Source organism: Arachis stenosperma, chromosome 6 (genome assembly GCF_014773155.1).
Source record: "Arachis stenosperma cultivar V10309 chromosome 6, arast.V10309.gnm1.PFL2, whole genome shotgun sequence".
Taxonomy (NCBI): Eukaryota; Viridiplantae; Streptophyta; class Magnoliopsida; order Fabales; family Fabaceae; genus Arachis; species Arachis stenosperma.
Window position 1 is genome coordinate 126639865 of NC_080382.1, and position 19297 is coordinate 126659161.

General features: G+C 35.4%; 1 protein-coding gene across 1 annotated transcript; it reads right to left on the bottom strand.

The window, feature by feature from the left end:
* Positions 1 to 3004: 3004 nt before the first annotated feature.
* Positions 3005 to 4564, bottom strand: LOC130935521 (transcription factor TCP20). Its single transcript, XM_057865306.1, has 2 exons — positions 3266 to 4564; positions 3005 to 3176 (listed from the first exon to the last, which is right to left on the bottom strand). Exon 1 carries the CDS (start codon positions 4506 to 4508, stop codon positions 3465 to 3467), a length of 1044 nt encoding a protein of 347 aa, XP_057721289.1. The 5' UTR covers positions 4509 to 4564; the 3' UTR covers positions 3005 to 3176; positions 3266 to 3464.
* Between the last annotated feature and the right edge of the window lie 14733 nt (positions 4565 to 19297).

Below are 19297 nucleotides of genomic sequence, written 5' to 3' on the forward strand. Positions count from 1 at the left end.
TTAATTGTCAATCATTATTAAAGATGAAGCATTAACAAGGGTGACAAATTTTATATTAGTAGGAAATCTCAACTCAGAAGCTCTTTTTTGCACCATTTGGGGAGTTCAAGGAACTAAATTTTGGAAGAGGGCCTAAATTCAAATAACAATACTAAATGTAAACAAAAAATTAGTTATCAAATCAATTATTTATATAAAATATATATTAAAGTATAAAATATAAATTAAAAAGGACTTAAATAATATATATTCGTAAACAAATATATGGTAGTTAATTTGGTAGCTTAATATTTTTTAAATTGAAATCGAATTGATGATTGATTGGCATTCAAACTTTACTTGTTTTCAAAAAGTAAACGTGCATGGTGCGTTATAATTCAACAATGGGGGCTGTCTATAATAATAATAATATTAATAATGGCACAGTTGGTGGATGAGCAAATGAATTGTGAAATTGAAGCCTTGAAAGGATAAATAAAGAAATTGGGTGTGAGAACGAGAGATCATGGCAGCCACGCATAGTCGTATTTTTATTTTTATTTGACAAAATTAAGAACAACAGATGTAAAGCCCTTCATGCAAATTTTGAATATGATGATGTTTGTTGACTAAATATATCTCTTTTCTTCGTAAATAAAATAAAAAAAATAAATAATGGGTGTTTGTACCAATAAGTTAGAAATAAATATGTAAAAGATACAATGAAAAAATTACTTAACGAGAAAGTGACATATGAGCGACATAATCTATATCAACAATTACTTTTTTACTTTATTTTTAAAAATGTTATTTAATCTTATAAGAGTATGTTAAACATCTTAAAACTAATCCTAAAAGATTTATTGAGTTTTTTAAAAACTAATAATATTCCTCTAATAGGTGTATTATAGTCATTTTAAAATTATATTCGAATTTTTATTCTCTAATATATTCAAACAATCTTACATTAATCTATCAGGGTATTTAAGTTTTTTTTTTCAATCAATGCTAATTGGTATTTTAGTAAAATGAACTAAATGCATATTTTAAATTTTTAGAATTAATCTTAAAAAAGACATTTTAATCTTTTCAAAATTAAGCAATAGGATATTTAAGTTTTTTAAAATCAAATTCAAATATCTAATTTATAATTTCTAATACAATTAAACAACTTTAATTCTAAAAGATTATTTTAAACTGCTTAAGATTAATCCTAAAAGATTACTTTAATCTTTTAAAAATTAACCGTAAGAAAATTTCATATTTTAATATTTAACTGAAATATATTTCACTGAAATGTTTAATTAATTTTGTCATTTTAGATGTATTCAAATAGTAATGTCTAGGCCACGAACATGAAGGAAGTGACCTAAGGTCAATAAATAATTGCAGAATAATTACAAATCACCTGTCAAAAACAGCTTTGAGAATAACAAAGAATTTAGACGCATGTTCTTATGAAATACATTGAGAATAATTTAGTAAATATGTCAAACTGCCAATCCACTTTAACTAATATTTCTGCGGGATGACGACCCATGTTACATATTTAAACCTCTAAATTGATTATAAAAAGAAAAGGCTATGCAACCCACTAAAGGAGTATAGGCTTGAAAGCCCCAACACCCAAAAAATTCAGACTAATTTGAGACCTAACTAACTGTTCCATAAAGTTCATTACATTAAAAAATTGTATGAGAAGCCAAACCCCACCTGTCACTGGGAACAATCATAAAACAAAAAGAGAAGGGAACAATCATAAAGCAAAGCTGCAGGTATGGGTTTGTGAGACTAAAAATTGGATCCTTTGTGATTGTCACAATTGGCAAACAAACAGACAAAGCTTCTTTGATAACATTATACATAATTTTCTTTTTTAAAATAACATTATACATATGTTATTGTTACAAACATCTAATAAAAAATGCCAGTGCTTGTTAATACTTAATACACTAAGATAAAAAAAAGTTCTAGTTATGAGAGACATAAAAATCATGAGTCTCCATTGATTCTCACTCGTTTCTTAACTTGTTACAAAAATTGTTATTTAAGTTACAAATTCTCTCTCAGAATTGGGAATAGACATAGCATTACTGCAACATGTAAAAAAAATATGCCAAACCAAACAAAAACAATAACCATCATTATGCAAATTCTTATTCTCAAATCTCAACTGCTAATCCTCTAATACCAACGTATTTGTTGTGAATAAAGGTGCATAAGTTCACAACAGATTTGTTAATAGAATTAATTTGAAGTTTTATTTACACAAGGCATACACCAGTGTGGTCTACTGGCAACCCAGCTTGAAGAATGGGACCAAAAAACCCACTTGCATTCAAAGCCAAACAAATAGTTAAATAAATAATAAATAATAAAATGAGTTCATAAAAGCTTTGCACAGGTTTTGGAAGCTTGCCAGCAATTTCTGAAGCCCCAATTTCAAATCTCATTATTGAGAAAAAAAAATAAAGAAAAAATATAACACTATTTTGTGTTGCAATTAACTTCTTACTTTCACCCATACTGCTAAATTTTGCCTTCCCCAAGAATTTGTTACATTTAATTTAATACCACCACCTAAGTTAATCAGAGTTCAGATGCAAAAATTTGTAGTGTAAAATCTGCTAATAAAGTGAAATTTGGTAGCTTTAATATGTTACTGTTTATAATGAACCAGAGGCTTGTAGTTATACACATATACTTGTAATGAACTAAGTTTAGCTTATTTGAGGAAAGGATTTTTAGAAGGAGATACACCCATCTCATAGATGGTGAAAGAGAAAGTAGCTTATTTGAGGGAAAGGGTGTTTTTGTCTCGATTGAACAAAGAGTAGACCATGGATAAGACTTCAATTGGAGATTCTAGTTAAAACCACCATGAGTAAGTCTTAACTAGAATCTTGAATTTAAGTCTTACCACTGTGACTAATCCTAGTCAATATTTGAGGAAAAAGGGTGCTGCGAAAGCTGATCTAATATGATATGATAGAACAAAAACTACTACTGCTATCAGGGTCCAATATCAGATTTATGAAACTATATTACCATCATCAATTTCACAAAACAAACTAATCAGCACTCCAATCCTGACCTAACAGAGAAGAACAAAATAATCAACACACCTCTGAAATAAACAAGAGTCATAAAAGGCCAGAACCCAAGAAGCCAAGCTATATGTGGCTATGCAATTCCACCTGCAGAATAGAAGATAAAAAACAAATTTGAATCCACTGGAAATCGTTGAAAGATAGAGAAAGAAGCACTAAAGGGAAAATCGAAGTACCTGTATCTGGAGACTGAGTGACTATGGAGAAGGAACAAATAAGGTTGGGGTAAAAACACCAAATCCAGCACCTATTCAATTCTCTCTTTTTTTGTTTTTTTTTTCTCCTCAGAGTCTCCCAATTTATACAATAAAAAAGCACAGTAGAAACCTCAGCCTCTCTTTTGATCGAAATCCATTAAAGAAAGAAAAAGAAAAACTACTGTCCAGAGCCTTGAGAATCATCCTTAGAAGAAGGAGTCTGCTGGTGGTGGTGGTGGTGGTGTTGGTGTTCTTGATGGTCCTGGTGCACCCTAGCCTGACCCATCTGCTGGTAAATCTGAGTCAAGGCCTGTGGATTTATGACCCCAATATGTCCATCTTGCGACAAACCAAGCTCCAAACCAGGCATCTGTTGTTGTGAACCACCCAAAATTGATGTAAAGCTCATCGGACCCATGCCGCCACCACCAGCGGCAGCAGCACCAGAGGGAACTGAAAAGTCAAACCCCGGGAACCCAATCTTTTGAAGGTAATTTGATGATCCCTCGTGATGGTGGGGCCATAACCCTGCTGTGGCGGCTGCGGCCACTTGATGATGATGATGATGGGGTCTTCCAACTAAATTCCCAACACCAACCATTGTTGCCCAACTGGTCCTACTGCTGGACCCTCCTAATTCGTCAATCTTTTGGTGTAAACCTGCGGAAAGAGATTGCGTTGCTGACTGATGCGAAGAGATGGTGTTTCCTGCCGCAGCGAGAGCGGAAGCCGGGATTGTTCCGGTGCCGGTTGCGGCTATTATTGAAGGCTCGGCTTGTTGGAGGAGCCACTGGATTGTTTCGCCGTCAGATTTGTGGCCTAATTCTCTGGTCAACTGGAAGATCCTTGCTGCACACAAGGCCGGCATCCTTATCCTTCTTCCTCTTCCTTCCACCTTTGTGTGTCTGTCTTTGTTGGAGCTTCTCTTTGGCGCTAACTGCTGTGAGACCTGTTTCTTGTTCTCTTCTTTCTCTGATACCACAATCTGGAAATCCTTCACTTCTGATGCCTTGTTCTCTCCCATGGTGTTGTTTGTTGGTGGTGGTTGTGGTGACTCCTGTGGCTGCTTTGAGCCCTTGGGATCCATGAACAGTGTGTGTTTGTGTGGGGGAAAGAGAGAAAGTAAAGAAAAAAGAATTAATAAAAAAGAAAAGGGGAAATGATGGGTCCGTCCGGTCCTCTTTGATTGAAGAAGGGTGACCTCAAAAGTCCTAAACTTCATGAGTTTTCACTGTTTCTGGCAAGGATTGAGGGATTCATAAAACCCATTAAAAAAAAAGTTATTGAAATCCCAATGTGCCCCCAATGTCAAATATTTTCACTCCATGGCCTTTGCTTTCTTACCTCTTTCACGGTGTAGTGGGTTTTGAGTTTTGACCAGCCAGATGTGAATTTTGAAAGCTACTTTAGCTGCCAGTTCCACCACCATTCATTCGGGGGATACTGTAACTCACTTCATACTTCAAATGTACATTGCCTTAGTTGATCTCCACTTTAGTTCAGAGATTGACAAATTATACTGATTTAGTTCTTCAGATTTTTACTATTTTAATTTGATTCTTTAGATTTAAAAAAATATATTGCATTAATCTAAGCATATTTTTCATCACAGCAATTCAATCTGTGAATAATGTAGTTTGCTACACTAGATATAATGACGGTTAAATAAGATGGCAAAAAAGTGTAATGGAACCAATTTAATTTTATTTTTTTTATAATTTAAACAAACAACATATTTTTTATTCTTCTTCTTTCTCTTTTTTGTGCATAGTTACATATCAGAAATTCCGATTATAAGTGGCGTCAGAATTCTTCACATTCAACCACCAAAATTCGTAGTGATAACATATCATCGTAGGTATTAGAGTATTGTGGTTGTAGCTTTAGCCTTATGCTTCGTTGATCAACAACAGATTCAAATTCTAACAAATTATTATTTGGATATCTCAACTACAATGTGAGAAATTTTACGTAGTTATTTTATTTTTGTTTCAGCTCACTAGAAAGAAGTGTTGTGGATTGTTTGTGTGACTGACAATAGACAAGAAGAGGTAGGTGAAACTTTGGATTCTGCAATGAAAGTTAGACAAGTAAGACTAAATTTATATACTAAAAATAAACTACTACAAATGAGAATAGAGATGAGAGAGAGAGATATATAGAGAAAGGGGGTGGGAAAACACCAGATGGGTTAACATTGGGAGGGGTAGCAATAGGCAAACGACTAAACAAGGTAGGGAACCTAGAATTTGGAACAACTTAAAGATGAGTATCATTGATTGGAGCTGGATTCTTTCTCTGTATTAGTTGATAATCTCCCGGTTGATATATCAAAACGGGAACTATTTAGTTTGTTCAATTGAACGGATAGGATTAAAGACACTTATCTTGATGGAAGAACAAGAACGGCCAGATCTATCTATTTGAATTCATCTGGTACACCACAAAGGGGGGAGTTTTGAAGGCTGTTGCAGAAATGATCATATGGTATTGAGAGAAAAAATAATTTTTGTAGCAGAAGCAAAGTATAGAAGGAAACCTGAACTGAAGAAGATCAAAGGCAAAGAATTGTAGGATTTCACAAGACAAAGAAAGGAAGGTGGATTTCAACAGCATAGGAATACAAGGAAAGCGGAAGAGCATGTGGATAAGTCTTCAAAGGACGCGTATGTCAAGGACCCAAATAAGAATGGATGGTCGAAGAAAATAGAAATACTGGTGGCAAAAGAAAATGTTATATGGTTACAAAGGAGTATTGTGGGAGGCACAAAGAAGATGACCAGTTTTCAGGCTCTACGTCAAAAGATTTATAATGAATGGCCATGCGTAATGCATGTAAGGGAATTGGGTGCATACAAAGCAATGCTAACGTTTGACACATTAGCTAATGTGGAGGAAGCATACACTTTCAGAATGAATGATCTATTAAAATTGTTCTATATGATATGGAGATGGGATGAGAGTGAGAGGAGTGAGACAAGAAGAACATGGTTGAAATGCTATGGAGTACCATTGCATGCATGGTCAACGGAGACTTTTACAAGATTAGGAGATTAATGGGGTGAGGTGGTAAAGTGTGATAACTTAACGGAATCGTGCAGCTCGTTTAGTGTAGGTCGTATCCTGATAGATACATGTATGTTTGATATGATCAACGAGTAGATTCATGTTACCATTGGTGCGAGTGGATTTGATATTTTAGTGAAAGAGGTAGGTAGAGAGGTATATCGGGAAGAATGTTTTCCGAAGAAGGTTGACCAGCAAGGAGATAAGTGCATAGTGGTCAAGAAAAATGTGCAACATGTTGATATAAGGGATGTAGTCAGTGGTGGCGTTGGGCCGATGATGGCAAGATGGGATCCGGTGACAGGGCTTATAGTGGAGAAATAATTGAGTGATGAACAAGACAAGGGCAAAGTGGTGATTTTGCCTTCTGAATTGAATGAACGGAATATTCAGAATTCAAATTGTTATTATGTGAGCATTGATTATGCGCGAACAAAGGGGAAGGAGATCTCAGTGGGGCCAGGTGTAACTATCCAGGAGGTGGATTCGGATTACACATTATCGTGTAATTATGAGGGGGTTCAAAATGAGATTTCAAATGTTTATGGAAGAGAGCTTATTGGGTTTGTTGCAAAGAAGCCCAATGTGTTGAAAATCAAAGATGGCAAATATAAGGAGAGTAAGCCCATTTGGACACTACAAGAAAAAGCCGTATTTGTAACAAAAAAAATGTTACAAAATGTCAAAATTTTGAAACAAAAGTTTTTTGTAACACACAAAGGGGCCGTAGCAGTAAGTCCCGTTACAAAAAGTTTTTGTAACGAAAAATGAAACTATTACAATTCAATATGATATTTTGTAACAATTTTTTCTAATACAAAAAACCAGAAACCGTTACAAAAGTGGTAACAAATTTTGATTTTCAAGGTATTTTTTGTGACAATCTATTTTTTCCTATAAAAAAATTTTGTTACAAAATGTAACATAATTTTGTAACATTTTTTTTCTTTAGTTACAAAAGTAAATTAATTATTTTGTAACAACTTTTTTTAACACAAATTGCATGCATAATTTACTAAATTATTTTTTAAATTAACTAATATATTAACTATTTTAATAAGCAATTTTACATCTATATAATATGCAAAAACATACATAATTCAAACAAGATCCTTTTAGCTAAAATTGTTTTCAAACAAAATAATATTAGTGAGTACATTGATTAGTTCTACAAGTTATATGTCTTGTATAAGTTCAACCAAAACATAAAAGTTCTAACATAGATTAGTGTCTCTATACATCAAAATATTCTTGAGCCCTCAAGGTAGCATGTGGTCACCATTTCAGCACTCCTGTAAATAAGAAAAATCGAAACAAAAAATTAGAAACAAGATATAACACTAATTATAATTTTTCCACTAAGTTTTATCCAAAATGTTTAGAAAAATTTTGGCAGAAACTCCCCTAAAACTTGGATATTTTCACCGTCTACAGTTCCAACAAAAACAACCAATTCACAACTTATGTCTTAGCCAATACCCTACTAAATTTATCAAACTAAATAATAGGATATTTGTCATTTTTCAACCATGACACAAGTAAAATTTGATAAATAGATCCATATACAAATTAAAGTATACTAATATAAAATGGGAATCATCTATGAAAATGTATTAAAACCATAAGCAATTTTAGGAGTACCTTTAGTGTCTAGCTTGTTTTATTGTCAAAGCACGCTATGAGAGCGTTCACAACAGCTTATTGAGATTCCAATTGAGCTTTCATTTGAGCTAATTCTTCCTCTTGCCGTGTTCGTTGCTCTTCAAGTTTTTCTTTGAGCACATCTATTTCCTTTGTTAGCTCCTCCATCACATAAAAAAAAGCCGAAGAAAAAATCGTCTCTAATTTACAAAGTGTTATTGCAATATGGGTTTTAAGTTTGTCTAGAACGTCCACCTTCAATTCCTTAGAACAAAGCTCTCCAAAGAAAATACTTAGATGTATCAACGGTTCACAAACTTCTTTGGGTAAAACCTCACGAATTGCAAGTGGTAGCAGCTTTTCTATTAGGACATGGCAATCATGGCTCTTCAAGTCATAAATTTTGCAATCTTCAACGTGTACACACCTTCCAATATTTGATGAATACGAATCAGGCAACTTGAGTTCTTTCAAGAACTGACAAAGAATTTGCCTTTCATTCTCCTTCCTGGTCTTTGACAATGTATATTTGGCTATCGGCATTACAAACTTGTTGTCCACTCTACGAGGATGAAGATCTCTCTTGATACCCATAAGTTGAAGATCAAGTCGTGCATTAAGATTGTCCTTTGTCTTTCCATCTAAATGTAACAGTGTACCCAATATATTATCAAAGACGTTCTTCTTTATATGCATTACATCTAAACCGGTTAGGTCTGACCCGGTAGAGGACCTGACCTAGTTGAATGAAGGAACACTAAGTGCAGCGTGCTTTCTTGTTAGTAACCAGCTGCAGCGGAGAAGAAAAGAAGAGGAGAGTCCAGGTGAGAGTGCAGCCGCGTAGGGCCAACGACCTATAGGGCAGGGAGCAGGGGGGACGTAGCGAACGACGGGCAGGCAGCCGGTGTTAACGCGACAACTCTGTCCCCTGTAGGCAAGAACATGGGACAAAGCAATGAGGAGAAAGACCATGTCCATGGGAAGATCACAATAGCACACCAGTTCGAAGAAGGGAATCGATGGAGAAGGAATCTAAAAGGATACGAGACGGAAGGAAAATGACCGTTTGAAGCAAACCAGGAGGGGCGGGAACCTAATGGTGTCGGCGATAGGGCCTTGGCGGCGGGACTGGGAGAAACGAACTGTGATGGGCAGGGAGGGGAAAATGAAGACCAAGTAATACAAAAGACTGACACAGAGGCGAACATGAACGAAGGTTTGGCGATGTATAGCAGCAACCAAATCCAGAGTCGGGAATAGGAAATGGCAGAGAATAAAGAGGCTTGAAAATTGATGGTAGAATCAAGTGCGATCCCATGCAGCGATGAAGAGGATATTATGGCAATTCTCCAAGAGCAAAATGAAGCATTAGATATGAAATTGAGACAGTCGAAACAAAAAGAGAAAATCAGAAGAAGTTGCCCAAAAATCCGCAAACAGGTGTTTAATAAAATTTATAAATGATTTTGAGTTCTTAGAATGTTAGAGGTTTGGGAGGAGTTGAAAAATTGAATATGATAAAAAAAACTTAAAAAATAAGTATAGAATATATATGTTGGGTTTGATATAAACAAAAAAAGAGGTGGTGAATAAATTAGAGATAGGTAGGATGAATCTGTTTTTAAATTGATAAATTGCTACAAAGGATATAGGTGGTTATGTGTAGAAGGAGTGATGACTAAAGATAACTTGCACTGTGCGGTTTGTCTGGTATATGGACTGCATGTGAGAGATGAAAAACTTTTATTATGGGAGGAATTTAGTTATATTATAGGTAGGGATGTTCGCGGTGCGATTTGGTTCTGTATTTTAAGGAAAAATCATCCGATCCAATGTTATATTAATTGTGCGGTTCGATTTGGTTCGTTTTTTTTATTAAGACCATCCGAACCAAACCAAACCAATTAAATTCAGTTTGGTTCGGTTTTTAAATTGTTTTGAAAACCTATCCTATTCTAATCATCAAATCATAGCTAGGGTACTAAAATAATTAACAATTTTGCAAAATCAGCAGATGCAGATGAAATAATGATCAACTTGACTCATAAATCACAAACAAATTAACAGAAGCACAACAAATTAAAATCATTAACAATTTGGTTGCAAAAACAGCAGAAATAGATAGAACAATAATCAATTTGAACTGAATCAAGAAAATCAAGAAATACAACCAAACCAATTCAAAAAATTTTGCAAAAATGGTGCACCAATTCCAAACTGAATAAAAAAATAGAACCAAACTAAATAAAAAATACAACCAAACTAATTACAAAAATGTTCATGTGGTGCGCCAATTCCATAGATTCTTCCTCTTTCACCTTCCCCTTTCCTGCATTAACATTAAATAAATAAAACATTCAGAATCAACCCTAAACCAGAATTTTTCAAAATCAAAAGAGAACAAAAATTTCAAAATTAAAAAAGAAAAATCAGAATCAACAACTCAATCATAGAATCAAGAACAAGCCAACCAAGTTTTCATTACAAATTAAAATCAATAAGAAGACTAAACCAGAATTAATAAAAATAGAATTAGAACAAAAAAATAACCTGAGACTTAGGCTCCCTTGCAGAGGACGACAGAGGTGCAGAATGGTGAGACGGCGGTGGTGACGAACCAAAAACCAGAGAGACTGGACAGATCAACGACAAACGAGAGATGGACGACAAATGGCGGTGGCTTCGATTGCGTCTGTTGCGGTTCGTCAAAGATGACAGCGATTGTTGTTCGTGGAGGAGGTGGCTGCTGGAGAGGTGGTGTGTGGAGCTGTCGAGGCTGAGGGAGAAAGAGAAGCACTACAAGCCTACGAGGAAGAGAGAGGAAGAGAAATGGGCCGCGCCGTCGCGATGGTGCTGTCCGGCAGCGTCGATGGCAGAGAAGAAGAAGGAGGAGCTTCTGTTGAGATTCGGCACTAAAAAGACTGAGAGGGCTCGAGGGAATTAGGGTTTCTGCTAGGGATGGCTGCGGCTAGTTTAGGAGGAAGTGTGGAGGGAGGCTGCTTTTATAATAGGATTTTTAATAACATCGGTTCGGTTCGGTTTGATTTTTTCCACCAAATCAAAAACCAAACCAAACCGCAAAAAAACTGCAAAAAATTATTTTTTAGGTTTTTTTAGTTTTCAGTTTGTTCGGTTATCATTTTTTTTGTTCAGTTAGTCGGTTTTGTTTAGATTGGATCGGTTTTGAACACCCCTAAGTATAGGGCTATGTCAAGTTTCTTTTTGTTACATGGGAGATTTCAATGAAGTTGTGCATACAGAGGAAAGGAAAGGGGCGACTAGCTTGTCAGCATCTGCTAAAGACTTCAGAGCATGGATAAATGATATGGAGTTGGTGAACTTGATGCTTAATGATCGTAAGTATACATGGTTTAGAGAGCAGTCTTGTAGCCGTATTGATAGAAGTCTGGTTAGCCTAGAATGGCTAGACGCGTTCCCGGAGACTCGACTTAGAGGAGGGTCGAGAGGATTATCAGATCATTGCCCCTTGATAGTGGAAGATAAAAGAATAGTTTAGGGTCCAAGACCATCCCGTAGCCTAGACTCGTGGTTCACATATGAAGTCTTCTTAAGGATGTTGAAGGAAGAATGAAGGGGGTTGGGAGATGCACAGTTTCTGGATATGCTGAAGGTGTTGTCAAAACCGCTAGGTAGATGGCACAAGCAACACTTTGGGAATATACGTGAGAAGATTAAAAAGTTTGAGGATGAGATCAAGAAAGTGGACGATATGGTTAGCAACGGGGTATATGATGGTACAGTAGAAGCAAGAAGAAAGGCATTTGTAAGATGCTGTGAGATATGGTATATGAGATAGTATATACATTGGAAGCAAATGTCTAGATGTCGACATGCTAAGGAAATGGACCGAGACACAAGATATTTTCACAATATCGCATCAGCAAGAAGAAGGAATAACCGGATTGAGCCTCTAGTGATTAATGGGAGATTAGTAAGGACTAAGAAATAATGCAAGAATTAAGGTTGCCACTAGGGATTTCTATAGAAAATTGTACCAATAGGAAGCTTCGCTAAATATTAGCTTTCAAGATGGTCTAGTCAATCGGTTGGAGACAGAGGAACCTCAAGTGCTAGAGGTGTTGCCATCGGAGGAGGAAGTAAAGGATGCAATATGGGATTGTGAATCATCTAAGGTGCCAGGTAGTGATGGATACAACATGAACTTTATAAAAAAATGCTGGGAGGAGATTGGAGTGGAGTTTACTAAAGCTGTGTTGACCTTTTTTGAGACGGCAAGGTTGCCAGCAGATTCCAATGTTACTTAGGTAGCACTGGCTCCAAAATTTGTGGGCGCGAAGGAGATAAAAAATCTTAGACCGATCAGTATGGTAGGATGCATTTATAAGATGATATCAAAATTGCTGACAAGAAGAATGAGGAGCATAATGCCAGACTTAGTTGAAAAATCACAGAGTTCTTTTGTTAAGGGCAGAAGGATACATGATAGATCATTAATAGTATGTGAAACGGTACAATGACTAAAACTGAAGAGAAGGGCATCATAATCATTAAACTGGACTTTTAGAAATCTTATGAAAGAGTCAAGTGGAACTTTTTTGATATTATGCTAGAAAAGATGGAGTTCGATAGAAGATGGAGGGCATGGATTACAGAGTGTATTAGGACAACATCTATCCCATAATGGTTAACGGGTCACGATTGAAACCATTCAAGATGGAAAGGGGACTTCGGCAAGGCAATATTTTATCACTATTTCTATTCGTTCTTGTTGTAGATGTGTTGAATAGGATGATTGGAGAGGCAGTAAGGAATAGGAGAATATCTCCTTTTTTAGTGGAAAGGGATAATATAGAGTTATCACACATCCAATTGCTGATGACACTATATTGTTCTGTTCGCTGGAGGAGGAATCAATGAGAAATTACAAGAATGATAATGTTTGTGTTATGTGTAACAAGGAAGTTGAATCTGTACAACGTTTGTTTGTTACGTGTGAGTATGCTTGGTGGGTCTCGTGCGCATGGATTACTCATGTGGGTCGTGTTTGGAGCATCCCAGAGTCCATAAAAGAACACTTTGAGAGTTGGAGGCGATGCCTATGAGAAAAGACGAGCATAAAACATGGTCAGTGAGTTTCTTCTCAGTTATGTGGATATCTGGTTGTGTAGAAATGAACACATTTTTCAGAATAAGACAACAACTACGGTGGGTTGTGTTGCTAGATCGTTTTGTTGCTCCAAGAATTGATGTGAAAACTAACTCACGTTGTTGATGGTTATGCCAGAGATGACATAGGAGTTGTTTTTTTTCTGTCTTTGTACGCTCCACTGAGTGTGTTGAGCTTGTTCTTCTTTCAAAAAAAAAAGTGAGACTAAATTTTGCGGAAAAAATTGAAAAGTTAAAAGTTGAGATGAGAACCAAAAATTGTACATTCACGCATTTTTTTAGTCAATGGGGCTAAAATCCCAGTGAGAGATTACAAAATCCTATTCATTTTGAGAAAAAGTATCTCCTAGCATCATCACTCATAATTTGCCTTAGATTTGCGGAACGAAGATCCAACAAATAGAAGTCTGGTTGACGACCAAACTTTCCTTAGCAAGACGGTCTGCTCCTCTGTTAGCCTCTCTATACACGTGTGCTTTCCACCCTCCAACTTCTTCTAAAAAAAATTAGCAATGCTTTTGGCTATTGGTCTGAATATTCACTGCATCATTCTCTATTTAAAATGGCCTCCAAACTGCTTTGGAATCGACTTCAAGCGCTACTTTTCTCATTCTCAATTCCCAAGCCATTTGTATTCCATGCAAAACTCCATACAATTTTGCTTGAAAAACAATACACTCCCCCACATTAGCTTGAAATCATGCTATCCAATTTCCGTGTTCATCTCTTAAAATGTCACCACACCCAGCCGATCCAGGATTTTCTTGTGAAGCATCATCCGTGTTAAACTTTGTCCATCCCGTATCAGGAGGATACCATCTAATTTGCATTGTGTTCTGCCCATGTTACGCCTTCCTTTCATGTTTGTCTCACAAGCTTCTTGTATAAAATTCACATATTGAAAAATTACCTTCCATACTTCTATAGGTCTCTTGAAAGGAAAATTAAAAATTTCTCGATTCCACCAATTCCAGAGCATCTAGGTAGTAACTAGAAAGATTGAAATCTATTGATTTTAGTTAGAATTTATAATTTCTTTTGTTAAATTCCAGCAAAACCAGATATCAAAAGAAGCTCTAAAGAAGAGATCTAGTTTACTTGGGTGTATTAAGTGGATCCATATTCTAGACGTCATGGGACAATCTCCCAGAATATTGTAATGACACTCAATTTTAAAAATATAAATATAAATATGTTATAATTTATTTTATAGATTGGAGTTCCCTATTTTTAGAAATCATTTTATTATAAGTAATTGAATTAATTTTTATAACTATTTGAGTTCAATCGAAGTTATATTCTAATATATATATATTATGGTGAAATATTCTACATAATTAAAACTATAATTCTAGTAAATTATAAGTAATGAAACTTATATGTATATTTTAATTTGAGTAATTGATATTTTAATTTGAAAATAGAGTTTAGTTAATAATATTATTATCGAGTTTGATATCCGCCGATATGAATAAATATCGGTACTCTTTGGTAAACTTAGTTTTGCTAATACTTCACCAAATATCTTTCATCCTTAAGTTACTAATATCATTTATATTAGTAATTCATATACATTTAATCTTATATATATTATTGCTATAATTATATAAGCATTATTATTATTATTATTATTATTAGCGTTATTCATTACTAGTTCTCCTAAGAAAACCTTATAATATTATAAGTTACACAATTAGATATTGTAACATTATAAGTTACGTTAATATATATAAAGAAAGAGTACTTAGTCACTATATATATATATATATATATATATATATATAAAAGTTTTGTAATATAATATTATGTTATTATAATTCATTTTTTCTTCTAGTATAAGTCTTGTTTATATATATACATATATAACTTACGAAGAAAGAAAACGGTGAAAAAAGAAGAGTGTAACCGAGAGCGAAAAGCGTGAGAACGTAATCCTTCTGGACTTTTGGCTTTGATTCCTTGTAATTCGTAACCTCAATAAAAAATTTAATCCAGTAAAAGTATTTGTATCCTCCTCATCTATACGTTGGTACCACTTTTGATTGGTGAAAGTTGACGGTGACGTAGCTCCTTTATTCCTTGAATTCGGCCAACGGGAGTTTTAGGAGGCACAGACAATTCTGGATGTTTTCTTCTTCGATAGCTCCATCAGAAAGCTTCTCCAGAGCTTCGAATATTTTGATTCCGTACGAAGGTATGGTTTTGGTTTCTCGTAGTTAATGTTTAATGTCAGGTGAAAACTTAGGCTAGAACACCTTAAAATATGAATGAACTGAATGTATAACTGATGGATTGTGTATATGGAATAAAATGTGTGGTTTAGCTATTGTTAATAATTTGCTATTGAAGTTGGTTGATTTTGGGAAAATATTTAATATTGGTATTTGTTTTATTTTAAAATAATTTGTTAGTGAAAATGATTTGAATGATTGAGAGGTGTTTGGTTTGGTAGTTGGGATAGGGTGGCAGAAATTCGAGTTTTAGAGGAGATACTGCCAAAGTTTCTATAAGGATTGGAGTTTTGATTTGAAGTGTTATTTTAAAAAGGAAAGAGATTATTATGTGGCTTGTGTATTTGAGACTATTTGTTGACCCTCTGTCGCAAGATGTAATTGGGCACTTTAACTCCCCGGGTTACCCCATGGGCATGCATATATATATGAATATTAAATATTATATTTGAGCTTGGAGTTTGACTCCATGGAATATTATTGAGCTTGGAGTTTGACTCCATGGAATACTATGTTATTGAGCTTGGAGTTTGACTCCATAAAATACTATATTATTGAGCTTGGGGATGCGCGCACAGGGGGACTGTCCAATAATTAACTACCAAGACATGTCGGGTTGGCTGTATAACCGACATATGAGACTCATTAGCCATAGGACAGGCATACATCATATGCATTTGTTTGCTTTGTTTGAATGTGCATTGTTTTAGTTTGCTTAACTGTTTAATTCTGCTTATCTGCTACTTGTCCTACTTGCTGTAAATGCTTCTCTATTTGTGTTTTTCTTACTTGAATTGTATGTGTATGTTTTCTGAGAAATCCCTCTTAACAAAGGTGTGAGGGGGGAGTTGTTCTACCAGTGTCTCGGAGGATTGGAGGAGTCAGAAAGTGAAGTGTTAAGTTAAAGTTAGATTTAGAACTTTAATACCTTAGATAACTTACCTAATTTCTGGTTTAGCTGAACCCTTAAGTTGAAACCTGAGTGTCGAAGTTCTTGGAATGCCTCTGGCTCTCTTGGGACCTTTTATATTAACTATGCGGGCACCTTTACCATAATGAGAACCTCTGGTTCTCATTTCATATATATTTTGTTTTTTTCAGTTGCAGGTCGAGAGATACCTCGTTGAGCGTCTGGAGGCCCTCCTTACAAGCGAAGAACTACCTTTTGGATTGTCATATTTTTTATTTTGGGCTATGTATATGTGTTTATAGAATCTCCACATGTACATTTTAAGTTTTGTCCCTCCTAGAGGTTGACTTGGAGATACAAGTGTTTATTTTGTAATTTGAGTTTTATTTTGTCTTGTATATATATATATATAATTATATACTCTGGCCGGCCTTAGCTTCGCAGGTCGAGTCTGGAGCTTGCTATCTGAGTTTTAGAACTCTGATATGTATATATGTTTTTAGCATTCTTTTGATCTTACCTGTCCATTTTACGGATATTCATGCGAGTGTGACACGATTTTCTGTTTATCATTTTTTTTGTTTAGCTTATCCTTCAAGGCTCCTAGATACGATTTCATCTAACTATATTTATGTACATATCCTTTTCTTTTAGAGGTTGTAATACCTTGCCACTTCTATTTTACGACTTAAGCGTAAGGCTCTGTGTGGTAGGGCGTTACAAACATGTTCAAGAGTTTCATTGCACCCAATGCATCCATGACAAGTGGGACTCGGTCCAATCCTCTCTTTATCTCTTCATCCAGCATAGGATAAGTGGTGATAGTGTTAAGGCATGGATATGTAACATTGTCTTCTTTATAAAGAGTAACAAAGAAATTACACGCCATGGAATAAAGAGTACCCTGATCTTCGACCCAAACTCCCTTAATGTCTTAGTGTGGTAAGAACATGTGTTTCTATCTCCCTCTGTCATACATTGGTGCCTAAATTTTTGCATCTAAAAAAGTTTTTTTTTTCTGTCTATAATGGTCTCCAAATCCTTTTCCAAATCCTCCAAAAAATGATTATTACCATAAGATGGAGAATTTTGGACACCAGTAATTCTTTTCATTATACGCCTCTTTTCCTTGAAAATTTGTCCAAATATATACTTATTCCACTCTATCAGCTTACTAAAAAGAATACTCACTGCATTCAGAATCGATGCATTATACTCCCAAACTTGCTTTAGAAAAGCATTAAAGCCTGGATGAGTATGCCACATAACCTGGTACCTAAATATTTTCTCTCCCTAGTCCACTCTAGAAGGTTTCAGAGTTGCTAAAAGTGGATGATGTTTGGAGTTCAACCTCAGAAGAACTTTTATACACGCTTCCAGAAATTTTATCCTCCAATCCACATTAGCCAAAGTCCTGTCCAATCTCTTAAAAATACGATCAAGACCATCTCGCACTCCTCCTTTTTAGGTAAACTCTATTCCATAAGAATCCAAATCAATAAGTTGAAAATTCTCTATCCATTTCTTAAATCTGCGACAAGCATGAATATTCGGCCTGCCTCCCTTTTTTTCATGTTCCTCTGCAATGTCATGGAAGTCCCTTATGAGCATCCACGGGGGCATTCATCTGGGTAGTTATCTCCAACAGATCTTCAGCAAGAATCCTTCTTATGCCTTCTTGAGGACTAGCATAAATAGTAGTTAATAGCCAGCTTCCTCTAGTCCCATCTGCAACTTTTATGTGCACAAATTGAGGATGCAACTTCACAATTCTAATATTTAATTTTTGTCTACTCCACAAGATTCACATTTCCCTAATAAAACCAACAGCATCTTCTTTATAAGAAAACTCAAAACCTAAATTTTTAACAATATCATCATCTCTACTACCACTACGTTTAGTCTCAAACAACTAAATTATATCAGGCTTATGCAATTTTCTAATTTCCTTGAGAGTACGAGTAGTCGATTTATTCACCACTCCCTTTGTATTTCATGCAAGGACAATCATTGATATAAATACAGAGAGCAAAGAGTAAGAGACAAGAGGTACCCTTTATGTGCATATCATCTCCTCTGTTTCCAAAAGCATTTCTTCAACATGCATATCTTCATGCATCTTCATTTCCCCCTTCATTGCCTTTGCAGCTTGGATTAATTATTCAGTTCCAATAGACCCAAAATATAGTGGACTGGGCTCAGGTGTATTCATCTTTTCATAGGGCTCTTTTGCTGTTTTCACTATGTGTTGAGTAGTGGGTTGACTATCAACAGTTTGTGAGACCTAATTCTCCTGCAAGTGTTGAGGGCCATGAGGTGAACTGTGCATAGGTGTGTCAGATTGATTAGAGTTTTGTTGATGAGAATTTTGCTGGGTATAAGTTGCAAGGGTTGTGCTATAGTTAGATGATCTGTTTGGACTCATGTGGGTTAATGGTAGAGTGTTCTGTTTGTGAGCTGAAAGAATACTAGTATGGTTTGGAAGAGAAAATGATTGTCTATCATGTGCTTTTTGATTGGAATTTATGATTGGGCTAGGTTTAAATATGGATTGGGTTGGGACATGATTTTTTTTGACTAATGGGCTTTTTGGTAACCTTATTTCGGGTATCATCTTTGGTGTTGCTAGCGCCCTTGCTAGTCATTTCTCAAAGGCTTCCTTACCTGGCCTTGCATCTTTTTCTCCTTCTGCATTAGCAGAGATGTTATTCTCATTAGAATCTTCATTCTTTAGGACGACAAATTAAGAGACATTACCTCCATCCACGTTTCCTTTCTCCACTACTTTGACTTTTGCTTCCTCACTAGACCCGTCACCATCCTTGGTATTTTTCTTGCCACGTGGATTGCATTGACAAACATCCAAGGACAATAGTTGTCCTGTCTCTCCTCAATGGCTTCTTCAACCTCTGCTATGGTTTCTGAATTTTGCACCTCAGTCTGCTTCTTTGTCTTTTGAGTGTCAGAGCATGCTCCTTTCTCATGACCAACCTAACCACATATGAAGCAAACTTG